General features: G+C 42.3%; 1 protein-coding gene across 1 annotated transcript; it reads left to right on the top strand.

The window, feature by feature from the left end:
• Positions 1 to 14,580: 14,580 nt before the first annotated feature.
• Positions 14,581 to 15,546, top strand: LOC122319851. Its single transcript, XM_043207651.1, has 2 exons — positions 14,581 to 14,702; positions 14,799 to 15,546. Exons 1-2 carry the CDS (start codon positions 14,581 to 14,583, stop codon positions 15,544 to 15,546), a joined length of 870 nt encoding a protein of 289 aa, XP_043063586.1.
• The last annotated feature ends 970 nt before the right edge of the window (positions 15,547 to 16,516 follow it).

Raw genomic sequence — 16,516 nt, 5'->3', positions numbered from 1 at the left:
CTTTCGTTCGCTTTCGTCTTTTTTTGACTTAAGGGGTTATATACCTTTTTCAGACTCAAAAAATCGAAAAAAATTTTATGATTTTTTTTTGATGTACATACTATCAACAATTTTTCTGCAAAATTTTTTAGAGATCGGGGCACTAGAACCTAAGATACAGCCGTTCATACCGCACGGTGAACATGACTACCTAATGCCCACCTAAAACTTTAAACGCGATTATCTCGGAGTCGCATTTTTGAGAAAAGGTCATTGCGGTGAGCACGATATCTCGGTAACCACTACATCGATCGATTTGAAATTTTGGGGGATTGTTTGTAGATACAATAGCTAGTTCGTGAACGAAGGAATTTTTTTTCGACAAATTTTTCTATTTTTTTGGGGCGAAAAACTAAATTATTAGACCTCGAAAAATCGGTTTTTTTGAAAAAATAGTCACTGTAACTGTAAAAAATTTTTTTTCGTAAAATCCTTCGTTCACGAACTAGGTAACACTATATACTAACGTAGTTTTTTTTCATTTTTTTTTTAAGTTGAGCCGTTTTCTTGTTTTCATGCTCACCGCAAGCCTCTAATGAAAAAAGGACTTCTGCGGGAAGGACTATAACTTCCACAATACTCAAAATTTTCACTCGAAATTTTATACGAATTAAGTTAAGGACACGTACTTTGATAAAATTTTTATTGAATTTAAATAAAACAATGGTAACATGCTAAAAAAAAATAAATAAAAACCATGTATTTCTCTGGTGAAAAAGGTATATAACCCCTTAAATAAAACATCAAAGAATTAACCACTGCCTTCGCACAAGTTTTCGTTCGGCAATAAAAACGCTTATTGTTTTTCATGGTGACCCCGACGTGATCAGCAGTTGGTTTTTCGTTCTTTTCGCATTTTTTTCTGGTGTGTGACAACAATTAAAAAAAAAAAAAACCAAAAACAGTTCTCCGCGTCGGCTTAAAATATATAAAGTGCCAATAAATAATATTTATCGTCGTTGGACTTTGCTGCTGAAGAAGCCTTGTCGTCGCTGCCGCTGGAGAAAATTTTGTTGTTGCTGCCAAGAAGCCCTTTTCGTCGTCGCCGCTGGAGAAGATTGATCGGACCCTATATACCCAGGCATATGGATACCAAAAGGGAAGTCGCTGATCAGACCGAATCGGCCAGCCAGGTATAGAGTGTAAAAAGTTGATTGTGGCGTGTTGTTAAAATTGTGTTCGGCCAATCTTTCAACTTTTTGCATTCGTGTAAAATCGGTAGATAGTGAGCATTCTAACCAAAAAATTTGATTTTCGCATGCACTAACAACTTTGATTCGAATATATATTATATTGATATACCCATATATTTATATTAAACTGAAAGTGAATCGCTTTGGACCTTTATAAATAAATATTCGTTGACCCAATAAGTGCAAATTAAATCCCCCAATTTGTCGTAGAGAGCACCAATTTAGGGTTAAAAATTAAGGCCGAAAATAAAGTGATTTAATAGTGCATCGAGTGAACTATTGTGCAAAGAAAATCGCGGAAAACACTTGTGCGCGCATTTTTCATTACCAAATTTGCCGCGCTTTTCCGCCATTTTCCCAAGCCTTAGCGCCATTTCCCGCGCTTCTGCATCCCGCTTATATACAGTTCGTTTCATTTGGATAGGACACCTAGCAACTTTTATGGTTAATCGCTCGTAGCGAAGACAAAAATCGTTGAAAGCTAAAATTTTTTTTTAAGTTATAATCTCTGTTCTATTGTGATTCTAAAATGCAGTTACATTTTTTCATTATTGCTTTCCACACTTTTTTATTTGAGCTTTTGCACTGCTGCATGGTTTTTTGCATGCTGAAAATCGTTTCATTTGGATAGGACACTTGTCAGAAATCACTTTTGTACAGTGCGCAGTTTGTTTAAAACTTTTTTTTTTCAATCTGATGCTATTATTGATCAAATGGAACTAAAATAGGCCTTGGATCGGCACTCCAGGATAAAGATGGGAAAATTATGGGGGAAAATTGATGCATATTTGGACTCAGGCCTTAATGTGACCCAAATCGCCACGAAAATAAAAAAAAATCATGCGAAATGTTGTACACAATTTATTAACAGATAATGAAAACTATAAAAAAAATTATAAAGGGCTCCAAAAAACAAAGTTAAACGTTCGAGATAAGCGGCTTCTAGTGAAAAAGGCCTCCAATTTCCCCATGTCCTGCCCCGTTTTGGCTCATTATGAGGCCAACAAGGCGTCTAAAACCCCATTTGGCGGACTTTACACACTTGCTAACACTTGGGGCCATCAAAAATGGCAAGTTCTCCAAGAATCACAGAGATCCATCGTCAGGCGCGGGACAATTTTGGAAAATACAACTTTAAAACGAATTGGCGCTCAGTAAGCTATTCTTAAAGGCTCCTGCTAAGCTCTATTTTAATATTTTTTAATGTTTGGATTATATTTTTCGATGAAAAAAACTTAATTTGAGCCCATCCGGGCCATTTAATTATAATCCAAACATTACAAAATATTAAAATAGAGCTTAGCAGGAGCCTTTAAGAATAGCTTACTGAGCGCCAATTCGTTTTAAAGTTGTATTTTCCAAAATTGTCCCGCGCCTGACGATGGATCTCTGTGATTCTTGGAGAACTTGCCATTTTTGATGGCCCCAAGTGTTAGCAAGTGTGTAAAGTCCGCCAAATGGGGTTTTAGACGCCTTGTTGGCCTCATAATGAGCCAAAACGGGGCAGGACATGGGGAAATTGGAGGCCTTTTTCACTAGAAGCCGCTTATCTCGAACGTTTAACTTTGTTTTTTGGAGCCCTTTATAATTTTTTTTTATAGTTTTCATTATCTGTTAATAAATTGTGTACAACATTTCGCGATTTTTTTTATTTTCGTGGCGATTTGGGTCACATTAAGGCCTGAGTCCAAATATGCATCAATTTTCCCCCATAATTTTCCCATCTTTATCCTGGAGTGCCGATCCAAGGCCTATTTTAGTTCCATTTGATCAATAATAGCATCAGATTAAAAAAAACGTTTTAAACAAACTGCGCACTGTACAAAAGTGATTTCTGACAAGTGTCCTATCCAAATGAAACGATTTTCAGCATGCAAAAACCATGCAGCAGTGCAAAAGCTCAAATAAAAAGTGTGGAAAGCAATAATGAAAAAATGTAACTGCATTTTAGAATCACAATAGAACAGAGATTATAACTTTAAAAAAAATTTTAGCTTTCAACGATTTTTGTCTTCGCTACGAGCGATTAACCATAAAAGTTGCTAGGTGTCCTATCCAAATGAAACGAACTGTATTCGTTGCCCTTATATATCGGTCAGTGCATCATTTTCCGCTAGTCGGCATTTCCAAAGAGTGAGCCGCCAGCCAAATACAGACATACACACACACGCACTCTCACCCACGCAGCGCTGCCAGTGTTTTTGATCTCGCTTTCGCGCTTTTCGTTTTTGGTCGCTGGACTATTGCGAGCGTTTTTTGTGTTATCGCTGTGTTTCGGTATTTGCGCTGAGCGTGTGCTCCTCTACAATTTGTGCGTGGGGCTTATTAGTTCCGTAAGGAATTAATAAATTAATTATTATTCTTCTAAACGACTTCGTTAAATTTGTTCGACAAATCCCCTACACTGCAGACGTTCGGCATATACCACTCGTTTATTTTTTTATTTGTTTCAATAATAAAAAATAAAATAAAATTTTTTATTTTAATTTTGTTTTTTTTTTTGAATAAAAAACTAAATTCCCAGCCTTCGATTGTCAACCAAATTTAATTAAATAACAAATCAAAATGAGCAACAAGGAAATCGAAGCGCTAAAAAATAAACGAGACGGAATTATGCGAAGTATATCCCGAACTCAACAGTATTTGAATGAGGGTAGATTATCTCTGAATCCTGTCGAATTGGAATGTCGTTTAGAAATTTTAAGTTCGCACATCGAAAATGCTTCGACAATCCAAAACCAAATCGAAGCGAGAGACCCGGAGGATTTGTTTCGGGAAGAATTGGAAGAGACTGCTGTATTGGCCAAGTCCCTGCTAATTTCTTTAATAAACAAAACCAGGCGTACGAGCGTCGATGAATCCGCTCCACCGGCAAGGCGCACTCCCCAATGCCGCCTACCGAGCGTGTCTCTTCCAACATTTAGCGGAAAGCACTCCGAATTTAAAAACTTCATAAGCCTTTTCGAAACGTTTGTCGGCAAAGATGACACTCTGCACGATATCGAAAAATTTAACCATTTGATATCGTGTCTAGCTGGAGACGCTTTAGGCACAGTCAGGGCATTTCAAGTCACCGCGGCTAACTATCCCAAGGCCCTGGCTAGCCTGAAGCGGGTGTACGATAATGATTGTTTGATTTTCTTCGACAATATATCGACACTTTTTAATCTGCCAAAAATGTCCCAGCCATCAGCTACAGCCTTGAGAAAGCTGATCGACACAGTCAGAGCTCTGTATGATTCGTTGCTATCCATTGGGGATGACAAACGTATAACGAATGCCATCCTCATTCATCTAATCATGAGCAAAGTCGATGCAGGGACAAAAAGAAAGTGGGAAGAACAGTTGGACTATACTTCGCTTCCGCTTTGGAGCGAATGTGAGTCGGCTCTGGACAGGCGATACCAACACATGGTCGCCGAAGAGGCTTCCAAGCCGAAAAATGTTCAGCCAAGCCAGACTATTCCGAAGAAGAATGGAAATAAAAGTTTTTCATTGATCGCTGCCAGGGACGACGCTTCTTTATGTGTGTTTTGCACATCAGCAGAGCATCAAGTAGGAAACTGCGCTTCTTTCGCAGCTCTAACAGTGCAGCAGAGGTTCGATTTTGCCAAGAAAGTGCCCTTATGCATTAACTGCCTTCGCAAGGGTCACACGGTGAAGAAATGCAAATCGAACAGGTGCAGGGTGTGCAAATCTTCACACCACACTTTGCTGCACATATACTCGCCTAAGACAAATCTCGCGTTGCCGCCTCCTCCTCAGCCCACGCTCATGCAAGAGACTCCATCCACTTCACATGTTTTGCATGCGACTGCTTCGGATAGAGTCATTCTTGCCACAGCTATCGTGAGCGTATTATCGAAAAGTGGCGAATTTGTTGTGGCTCGAGCGTTGCTTGACTCTGGTTCACAAATAAATTTTGTGACCGACGAGCTCGCTCAGAGACTACAAATTAAAAGAGAGGATGTGTGTATGAGCTTGCGGGGCATTGGTCAAACTAATGCCCAAGCAACAAAGAAAATAAATACAATAGTGAAGTCGCGGGTAGGGAGCAGCCAGTTGTCGTCCGATTTTTATATTTTAAAGAATATTTCTGGTTATCATCCGGATCAAGCGGTGAACACCAGCGGGTGGAGGGTGCCGGAAAATATTAAATTGGCAGATCCATTCTTCTTCAAGCCCCAAAAAATAGACATGCTTATCGGCGCAGATTCATTTTTTGAAATTCTGTCAGTCGGCCAGATAAAGCAGGGGCCTGAACTTCCCATCTTACAAAAAACTGTTCTCGGCTGGATAGTGTCAGGGAGATGTACCTCGGAAACCAAAATTAAGGCAGAAAATTCGGTACATCTCAGCTGCCAGGAAGAACCGTTGGAGTCAATCGACACAACCCTGCAGAAATTTTGGTCTGTGGAGGACTTGCCGCCTAAGGCTAAAGTCCATACTCCTGAGCAGCAACTTTGTGAGCAACACTTTGAGAAGAATACTCAAAGACTGTCGTCCGGGAGATTTTCGGTTCGTCTGCCGTTCAAATCTGACCCGAATTCTCTTGGTTCTTCGTATGAAGTTGCGAAACGTAGATTTTTGTCGTTGGAAAGGAGATTGTCCAAAGATCCTTCCTTAAAGAAAATGTATCTGGACTTCATGGAGGAATATGCGTCAATGGGCCATATGTCTTCTACTGATAATAGAATTCCAGATGGTCCACACTATTTTATTCCGCACCAATGCGTGCTGCGGCCTCAAAGCACCTCAACCAAGTTGAGAGTGGTGTTCGATGCCTCAAGCCGCACATCGACGCAGGTTGCGTTGAATGATATCTTGATGGTTGGCCCCACTATTCAAGAGGAGCTGTATTCGACGCTACTTCGGTTCAGAATGCACAGGTTCGCCCTTGCAGCGGACATTAAAAAGATGTATCGCCAAGTGATGGTGGACGAAGCTGACCGAAACTATCAGCTCATAGTGTGGAGACGAGATCCTTCTGAGTCTCTGAAGATCTTTAGATTAAATACCGTGACATACGGAACATCGCCAGCACCCTTCATGGCAATCCGGTGTTTAATGCGGCTTGGAGAGATGGCGCAAGCTATGTATCCAAATGCCGCAAAGGTCATTCAGAATGATTTTTATGTTGACGATTTGTTGACAGGCGCCGGATGCGTTGAGAACCTGCAAAGCCTTCGTGAGGAAGTTTCTCAGGTTTTGCAAGAGGCAGGTTTCGAATTGGCAAAGTGGTTTTCGAACTGCCCAGAGATCTCCGCATCTGACAGCGCTATCATGCCATTATTGGCTGACTCAGATGTGACTAAAACCCTTGGAGTGGTTTGGTTACCTGGTAAAGATTACTTCCAATTCCGGTTGGATGACTCTTTCCAGGATCTTCGTCCGACAAAACGAAACATACTCTCCGTGACTGCGAGACTTTTCGATCCACTGGGCCTGTTGTGTCCTTTGGTCACGAAGGCGAAGATGCTTCTACAGGAGCTGTGGCTTCGAAAATTAGATTGGGACGAGTCGCTACCGATGCAGCTACAAACGTCGTGGGAAGCCTTCAAGGCAACTCTGCTGCAACTGCCCAAAGTTAAGGTATCGCGATTCGTTCATACAGATCCGCAAGTCCCGATTGAGATCCACGGTTTCGCTGACGCTTCCATGCGAGCATATGGAGCGTGCATCTACGTTCGCACTCAAACTGCTGAAGGTTTGAAAGTGTCATTACTGACTGCCAAATCCAAAGTAGCTCCCCTCAAGACGAAAACTTTGCCTCGCCTTGAGCTGTGTGCAGCTCACCTTCTAGCAGATCTTCTGAATCGTGTAAGGCCATTACTAAATTGCCCTATCAAAAAAGTGGTCTTATGGACCGACTCCGAGATCACTCTGCATTGGATCAAAACTCATCCTTCGTCGTTGTCCGTTTTCGTCTCAAACCGAGTAGCTGAGATCCAAGAGTGGTCGGAGAACGCAATTTGGCGACACGTTCCCACGAAAGTTAACCCAGCGGATATAGTGTCTCGAGGATGTGACGTTGAAGATCTTTTAACGTCCATTTGGTTCGCTGGGCCGTCATTTTTGCTCGACACAGAAAGTAGTTGGCCTGTAAATCAGCATTTCGAACTTCCTGCAGAAGTTGTGTCGAGTGAGTTACGCAAGTCGGCGTTAACTCTTGTTGTCACACCAGAGCCCAACTACCTGCTTCAGAAAATCGAGTCCTTTTCGTCGCACCTGAAGCTGCTGAGAGTTTTCGTGTGGGTTTTCAGATTTATTCGGAAGTGTAAGGAAGTTTTACAGCCTTTCGAAAAAATCATTACGCCAAGAGAATTAAATTTTGCGTTCGAGAAAATCGTAGAAGTCATCCAATCTCACGAATTCAGTGACGACATAGGCAAAATTCGAAAGAAAAAACCGGTATCAACGCAGCTTCAAAAGCTAAATCCTTTTGTGCAGGAAAATAAATTAGATTGGTGCTCTTCGACATTATTGCGAGTTGGTGGTCGGTTATTGAATGCTCCTATCCCGTACGAAGCCAAGTTTCCGTTGTTGCTAACAAAAAGCTCACAGTTTGTTAAAACCTACGTGTCGTATCTGCACGTTACAAATTGTCACGCTGGCCCTCGAGCTCTTGTGAGTCTCCTGCGAGAGAAAGTCTGGTTGGTCAATGCTCAAGACGTATGTCGCAGAACAGTTCGTTCGTGCATGCGCTGCTTTCGATGCAAGCCGCAGCTCTTGACGCAAATTATGGGGAACTTGCCATCAGACAGACTCCGAGCTCTCCGCCCTTTTAATATCTGTGGCGTCGATTTTTGTGGGCCATTTAGCACAACGTATCGCATCCGTGGTAAACCACCGTACAAGTCATATGTGGCCTTGTTTGTGTGTTTTGCGTCCAAAGCGGTCCACTTAGAGTTAGTGTCTGACCTTACCACTGATGCATTTCTCTTGGCTTTCCAAAGGTTCGTGAGTCGTCGCGGGATTCCGGAGAAGGTGTGGTGCGACAACGCGACCAACTTCGTCGGCGCGGATCGGCACCTGAGAGAGTTCCGGGCCCGTCTGGAGGAGCAGGGGGCGGTATCGAAGCATTCGCGTCAAGAAAAGGATGCGAGTTTGCGTTCATACCGCCCAGAGCACCTCACTTCGGCGGTCTATGGGAAGCAGGTGTGAAGTCTGCAAAGCACCTGTTCCTTCGGACGGTCGGTCACGACCTCTTGACCGCGGAGGAGCTCGGAACTCTCCTCGCCAGCGTGGAGGCGGTGCTGAACTCGAGGCCCATAGGAGCGCTAAGCAGCGACCCCAGCGACGGCGAAGCTCTCACACCCGGACATCTCCTGATCGGCGGCCCGCTGGTCGCTCCACCACCGTCGGCACTCCCGGACCAGATCAGCCCGACCTGCTTGCGAAGATGGCGCAGTGTCTCGTCGCTCAGGCACAGGTTCTGGCAGCGATGGTCCCGGGAGTACGTCTCCAGCCTGCAGACGAGGCAAAAGTGGAACCAGGAGGTCCAAAACGTCGTCGTGGGAGCTCTCGTCGTCGTCGGCGAGGACAATCTGCCGCCCCAGCAGTGGAGGATCGGGCGCGTAGTAGCGGTGCACGTCGGCGCTGACGGGAAGGTCCGAGTGGCGGACATCAAGACGGCAGAGGGAACCTTCAGGCGAGCCATCCATCGGCTGGCGCTTCTTCCAACGTTGTCCTGAAGGACGTCGTCCCTTCAGAGGGGGCGGTGTTTGGAGATTTCTCTCTGATGTTCGTGTAAAGCGGGGATCGGGGCGTAAATAAAGCTTTCTCGCTCAGGCGAATTCGGCCGCCGATCTCCCGCTCATTACTTTATGTTAGCATAAGAGAATTATATGAAATTAAAGTCAGTTGAAATCAGAACTCCTTTTCGTGCGCACCGCCGCAACTTTCGTTCGCTTTCGTCTTTTTTTGACTTAAATAAAACATCAAAGAATTAACCACTGCCTTCGCACAAGTTTTCGTTCGGCAATAAAAACGCTTATTGTTTTTCACACACATATATAGTCCGTAGTACTTAGTGGTATTCAGCCGCTTTAGTTTAAATTCTAACATCTCGCCATACACACATAGGTTATATATAGTCCGTGTACTGCTTAGTGGTATTCGGCCATTTAAGTTTAAATTTTAACATCTCGTCACACACACATACCTAAATTGGCATAAGGCGTGTGCATCGCTTACTAGCATTTGACCACACTTGTTGTTGCATCAATTCCTTTTTTGTTTGTTTTTTTTTTACATTTAAATTGTTTGTATAATTGTTGGCTGCTATTGGAGCAGAGTTGTACAATTATGACGGGTAAAAAAGGAAAAGGTCAAAAAAAATCGCTAGGGGAAACCACTTTGGGTCGCCTTGATACATTGCTAGATCAATACAAAAATGTTGTTGCTGATATTGAGCGTATTAAAACTACAGTTAAAAATTACTCAGGGTACGTCGACCCAATTGAAATTGATTGCCGCTTGGAAATACTGGATCGATATGTAGGAAAAGCCTTTAATATTCAACAGGATTTGGATGACATTAATACCGAGCTTGTTTCTCGAGCTGATCTAGAAGACCTGTGTGCAACTACAAAGGCTCTGCTTAAAAGCAAAGGCACTAGTCAACACGTTATTAAAGACAATCATGCGAATTCAACCATGATAGGGTCAACTCCTGCTCAGAGCAAAAAACTGCCCCATATGAAACTGCCAAGGTTTGGTGGGGAGTATTCGGAATATAAGAATTTTATAGGACTGTTCGAAAACCTCGTTGAAAATGACCTTTCTCTTTCAAATGTTGAAAAATTTAACTATTTGTTGTCTTGCTTAGAGAAAGAGGCTTTAGGCACGGTGAAATCGTATCAAGTAACCGATGCTAATTACCCAAAAGCATTAGCTGCCATAAAAAACGTTTACGATAACAGTTGCTTGATTGTGTTTGAGAGTATTTCAAAGTTATTCGACCTTCCAAAAATGCATGGAGCATCTGCGTCTTCACTGCGTTCGTTGATAGACACAGTAACAGCGGTGTATGAGTCGTTGTTGTCTTTAGGAAATGACAAACAGATCTCCAACGCTATGCTAATACACTTAGTTATGGGCAAGGTGGATTCTACGACTAGGTCAAAATGGGAGGAGAATTTAGATTATACAAAACTGCCACTTTGGGATTATTGCGAAAAGGCCCTTAATAAAAGGTACCAGCACCTCTCAAAAATATGATCGCAATGGTGGAAAAAAGGGAGGAAAAACGTCGCTAACAGTGGCTAAGCCAAATGAACAGCATAATCCAAAATGCTCGTTTTGCAAATCGGATGATCACTTCATTCAATCTTGTTCCTCCTTTGCTGCTATCCCATGCAATAATCGTTTTAAGGGGTTATATACCTTTTTTGTCGAAGAAAAAGAGGAAAGTTCGGATTTTTTTTTAGGTATGTAGCAATAATTTAATTACACGGGTGTTTTCATTTTTTGATAGTACACTTTATTAACTATGTTTGTGCAAAATTTTGTGGAAAAATATCAATTAGTTTTTAAGGGGTGGCTGTTTCCCTTAGAGACCTTTTTTTTTAGAGCCTTGCGGTGATAACGCTCCTGGTCCAACCGGTCAACTGAGACCATAAAAGTAAAAAAATTTCATTAGTTTAGAGTAATATCTTGTGCTTGAACGAACGATTTAAAAATTTTTTATTTTTTTATGCATACGGGAACGTTTTATGCTAAAAATGAGCTTTTTGGTCTCTAGAAATTTCACTAAAAAATTCATTTCGGCGAAAAAAAATTTTTGCGTGAAAAGTCGATCGTTCAAGCACAAGACAATTTCATTACGAACATTTAAAAAAAAATTTGAAGTAAATCGGCTTAGTAGTTTTCCGCCAATCGTTATCACCGCAAAGTCATTTTTCAAGAAACACCATTTCGAGATATTCGCGTTTAAAGTTTCAAGTTCAGTTTCGGGCCGCTACGAGGCGCGCGGTTAGGAGCGCTGTAACTTTTTTCTACTGCTCGAATCTCTATGAAAATTTGGGAAAATGTTCTCAAGGAGTTGTTCTTTAAGATAAAGCAATAAAAAATTTTTCGAATTTTTTGAAAATGATAAAGGTATATAACCCCTTAAGTTTGTAAAATCGTTCCCCCTGTGTATAAATTGCCTACGAAAAGGCCACACAGTTACTACCTGCAAGTCGAGCACTTGCAGAGTCTGTTCAAAGCCGCATCATACTTTACTGCATAGGTATGCAATAGAATCTCAAGCTCCACCAGCACAAACTTCGACATCTAGTCAAGTGTCGTCCGCCAATCTCGCTGCTAGTGATTCTGACCAAGTCGTATTAGCTACCGCAGTTGTAAAAATAAAAGATCAGTTGGGATCTTACCATATGGCCAGAGCACTCTTAGATTCTGGGTCCCAGGTCAATTTTATTACCGAAAACCTGGCCAATATTTTGAAATTACCCAAATCGCGCAAAGATATAAATTTAGTAGGCAAAGGCAAGACAAAATCTGCCATTCGGCATGCAGTTCAAACTGATATTGCCTCTCGTTTGAATTTCTTTGAAACGATGACTGAATTAAGTATATTAAAATCTATCACGTCCTATCAACCCGAAAGGCTTGTAGAAAATGTTGACATTCCAAGTCATATTGATCTCGCTGACCCCCTTTTTCATAAGCCGCAACGCGTAGACTTGCTGCTTGGGGCAGACGCTTTCTTCGATCTTCTTAAAGATGGGCGTCTGAGGTGTAAACAAGAGTCTTTAACTTTACGTGAAACAGTTTTTGGTTGGATCGTGTCTGGTCGTTGTAAAGCCCCACCAGATGCAAATGCTTGCTCAACGACGTTATTAAGTACAACTGGTGAATCGTCGTTAGACTCAATTGTTAAAAAGTTCTGGGAGTTGGAGCAAGCTCCAAATACTGCGAATCCAAATTTATATACCCCAGAACAGCTACTTTGCGAGCAATCGTTCACTGAATCTGTGAACAGATTACCTTCGGGCAGGCTAAGTGTTAAATTGCCGTTTAAATCTAGTCCGACTTGTCTTGGCTCGTCCTTTGAGACAGCTAAGAGGCGATTTCTTGGCCTGGAGAGGCGAATGGAAAAACAAGCGGAAGTCCGAGACATGTATATTTCTTTTATGAAAGAATACATTTCTCTTGGTCATATGAGTGCAATCAGTAACACAGTCCCGAGTGAGCCACATTATTTTATCCCATACCAGTGTGTGCTCAGACCGCAAAGCTCTTCAACAAAGTTGCGAGTCGTCTTCGATGCGTCAAGCTAAACGTCATCACAAATGTCGCTTAATGACACGCTTATGGTTGGTCCAACGATACAACCATCTCTCTACGCAACTTTGCTTCGTTTTCGATTGAATCCTTACGCAATTACTGCAGACATCACTAAGATGTACCGTCAAGTGGAAATTGACGAGACCCAGAGATGTTTTCAATTAATCCTCTGGAGAGAAAACCCGAAAGATCAATTACAAATATATCAATTGAACACTGTTAAATACGGCACTGCGTCAGCACCTTTTTGGCTATCCGGTGCCTGAAATATTTGAGTGAAATACACGCAACATCGCAAAAATTAGCATCGAAATCACTTGCGAATGATTTTTATGTCGATGATTTATTAGCGGGAGCAGAAACGCCAGAGGAATTAGGGCTACTGCAGCAGGAGTTGGACTCTGTATTAAAACCATTTGGATTTGGTTTAGCCAAATGGTCTTCAAACTGCCAACAATTCCAAGTTTCTGATGCGTCCATTACAATTGGGTCGCAAGAAGACACCAAAACTTTGGGTTTGATTTGGAATCCCAGAAGTGATGTGTTCAAATACTCCGCAGACCATCTTTCACTCGATTTTGTGCCGACTAAGAGGTCTATTCTATCGTTTGTAGCACGTTTGTATGACCCACTTGGATTATTGTGTCCAATTGTTACTCGTGCAAAAATTCTCATTCAAGAAATCTGGCTGCATAAGTTAGATTGGGATGAAGCATTGCCCACAGATTTAATTGAGCAATTAAAATCGGTGACTAATTGCTTCTCGAATCTAGACTCGCTTAACATACCTCGACATATCGGAATTAGAAAAAATATTAAATACCAAATTCACGGATTCGCCGATGCGTCAAAGAGAGCATACGGCTGCTGCATTTATGTCAGAGTGGAGCATCGGAAGGGACTCGCTTAACATACCTCGACATATCGGAATTAGAAAAAATATTAAATACCAAATTCACGGATTCGCCGATGCGTCAAAGAGAGCATACGGCTGCTGCATTTATGTCAGAGTGGAGCATCGGAAGGGAACGTTTACACGATTGCTCACAGCCAAGTCGAGAGTGGCACCTCTCAAAACCAAGTCTGTGCCTTGGTTGGAATTATGCGCTGCTCACTTACTGGCGAAGCTATGGAGTGAAATAAGGGATCTGTTGAACTCACCAGTGGACGACGTTTTTTTGTGGTCGGACTCTGAGGTGGTGCTGTATTGGATCAAGAAGCACCCATCATACCTAAATACATTTGTTGCGAATCGTGTAGCAGAAATTCAAGAATTGACTTCACAAGCTGTCTGGCGTCATGCGCCTACCAACGCGAATCCAGCGGACATCCTTTCACGTGGTTGCTCAACTAGTGAGCTCAGGGAATCAATCTGGTTTACGGGCCCAAACTTCTTACAGGAAAATAAAACCTCTTGGCCAGTAAACTACCACCTAGAACCCCCCAACGATCTCTCTGTGCTAGAGATGCGGAAGGATGCCACAGTCTTGATCGCGGCCGATGCACTGGATAATCCTTTTTGGACCTCGTTGACAAATCTTCGTCATATTTGAAAATTCTGCGCATCGTATCATATATGCTCCGATTTATCAATGGAAAATCGCACAAACAGACTTCACTCGTGCCATCAGCGGAAGAACTGAGTTCAGCGTTTTTAGCAGTGGTGTCTGCATTGCAGCGAATCGAGTTCGCAAATGAAATTGCGAGGCTAAATAAATCTTTGACGTTACAACCAAGTTTTCAGAAACTAAATCCATTCTTGTATCCTCATCAAGATGGCAAGCATGTGTGGTGGCTGCTTAGAGTCGGCGGTCGTTTGTTGAAAGCTCCTGTTCCACACAATGCTAAGTTCCCGTTGCTCATGCCAAAAGATAGCCGTTTCGTTAAAATATATCTACAATATTTGCATCGTTCAAATTGTCATGCAGGTCCACGTGCTTTGATGGCTATTCTTCGGCAGCAAATTTGGTTGGTGAACGCTCGTCAAGCGTGTAATAGCATTGTACGGCAGTGTGTACATTGTTTTCACTATAAGCCAGTCTTGGCAACCCAAATAATGGGAAATTTACCTGCTGATCGTCTTCACGGCAATAGGCCTTCGAAGCCGTTCGAAGGAGTGGACTTTTGTGGTCCAATTTTCGTAACCTTAGGAATTAGAGGGAAGTCAGCGGTAAAGATGTATATTGCCATATTTGTTTGTTTTTCCTCTAAAGCTGTTCACATAGAACTTGTTTCAGACCTCACATCTAAATCATTTATTATGTGTTTGTCTAGGTTTGTTGGCCGGCGTGGACGTGTCCAGAAAATTTTCTGCGACAATGCCACCAAATTTGTCGGTGCTTCCCGAATGCTGCAGGAGTTCAGGGACCATTTCATTGCCAACCAGGATGCCATAACGGAGTTCGCAGCCACGCGTGGGATCACCTTCTCGTTCATCCCGCCCCGAGCGCCCCATTTTGGCGGCCTATGGGAGGCGGCCGAGAAATCAGCAAAGGGATTAATGGTCAAGGCCGTGGGCAGCGCAGTGCTCCGACAGGACGAGTTGAACACCGTCTTGGTAGAAGTCGAAGCCATTCTCTATTCGAGGCCCATCGTCGTGGACAGCTCCAACCCAAACGACGGCGAAGCAGTAACCCCAGCTCATCTGCTGGTCGGAACAACGCTCGTTGCGCTGCCATTCGTGTCAAGTCAGCCAGTAACAGACGGCAAACTGAGCTACTTGAAGAGATGGCAACTGATATCCGCCGTCAAGCAACGGTTTTGGGTAGACTGGCAAAAAGACTACGTCCTGAGCCTGCAACAACGACAGAAGTGGCTAAGCGAGAGCCACAATATACAAATCGGAACCATCGTCGTGGTCCACGAGGACAACAGTCCGCCTCAACAGTGGCTAATAGGAGTCATCGAGGAGGCCATCAAAGGCGAGGATGGAAAAGTTCGCGTGGCGGTCGTCAGAACTAAATCTGGCGTTTTTAAGCGATCAATACGTCGATTAGCTCCTTTGCCTGTGAATGAATTTTGAAGCCTTGCAGTCGTTCAACGCGGCCGATGTTAAGTCATTTCATGAAGTCCTACTTAGTAGATATATATTTATATGTAATTATAGCCAAAGCCAATACTCTTATGTTACGCTCGAATTGAAGTACTACTCTTAAGCTAACATTACGCTCTTAAATAGTCGCTCTCACTTGAATCTCTCTTGCATATCAAAATTTATCTATTGTTATCTACGATTTGCATGCTTACATATACAAGCGCAATTATGCCAGCGCTTAGCTTAAGAACAAATATGGAAAATTATAACGATCACTTGAGAAAAGAACTGAAACGAAGCACACGCACTTATTATTACATTGTCTGTCCCGTCCGCTTATGCAAGTTGGCCTTCAATTATATTATTGATATTTGCTCTGAAGTTGCTTGTGGCACAGGGCCACATTAGCAGTAGACCCCTTTTTGGATCTACACCAGGCACGTCCAAAGAGTTTAAAAATTCAATTGGATAGTTGGTGGCTTCATCTGTATTTGTGACGCAGTCAATAGATTTGAATGAATGCATTGTTCCAATGATCTTATTTTGAATTATGTAGTTCAGGTCGTCAACATCTTTATTCTTAGCCGCTAAAATTGCTCTCTCACTCAACCATTCCTTATTTTTGTAGTTAGAAATAATGTTTGAAAATACATTGTTGATAAGTTCCTCTTTTAATGAGACAAAATTACAAAAATTATTTGGAAATGATATTAATCCGCTCGATTCATCGACAGGTACTTGACCATTGCCGATAGTCAGCAATTGCTTCGAGAAATCTTCAGCAGATGTATCATTAAGAAATGAAACATGGAAGAAAAACTTGATCGACGCCTATGTACCAAAATACAGAAACAAAAATTAATTATTAATGTAGGTTTTTGATTATTTTTGTAATTTTTCCCAAAAAAGGCAGAACAAAGTTCGCCGGGTTTGCTAGTATTAGTATAGATGACCCCGG

The sequence above is a fragment of the Drosophila ficusphila genome, unplaced genomic scaffold, assembly GCF_018152265.1.
Source record: "Drosophila ficusphila isolate 14025-0441.05 unplaced genomic scaffold, ASM1815226v1 contig_256, whole genome shotgun sequence".
In the NCBI taxonomy this organism is placed as follows: domain Eukaryota; kingdom Metazoa; phylum Arthropoda; class Insecta; order Diptera; family Drosophilidae; genus Drosophila; species Drosophila ficusphila.
The sequence above is the reverse complement of the archived record's forward strand: the minus strand, read 5'-3'. Positions and strand labels throughout refer to the sequence as shown.

What these genes read in the sequence shown, in the direction of transcription:
- LOC122319851 (XM_043207651.1), top strand. Translation starts at nt 14,581, where the DNA reads ATGGGAAATTTACCTGCTGATCGTCTTCACGGCAATAGGCCTTCGAAG. An exon ending in GGGAAGTCAGCGGTAAAGAT is followed by an intron (nt 14,703 to 14,798) that starts GTATATTGCCAT and finishes GTGTTTGTCTAG; the next exon opens with GTTTGTTGGCCGGCGTGGAC.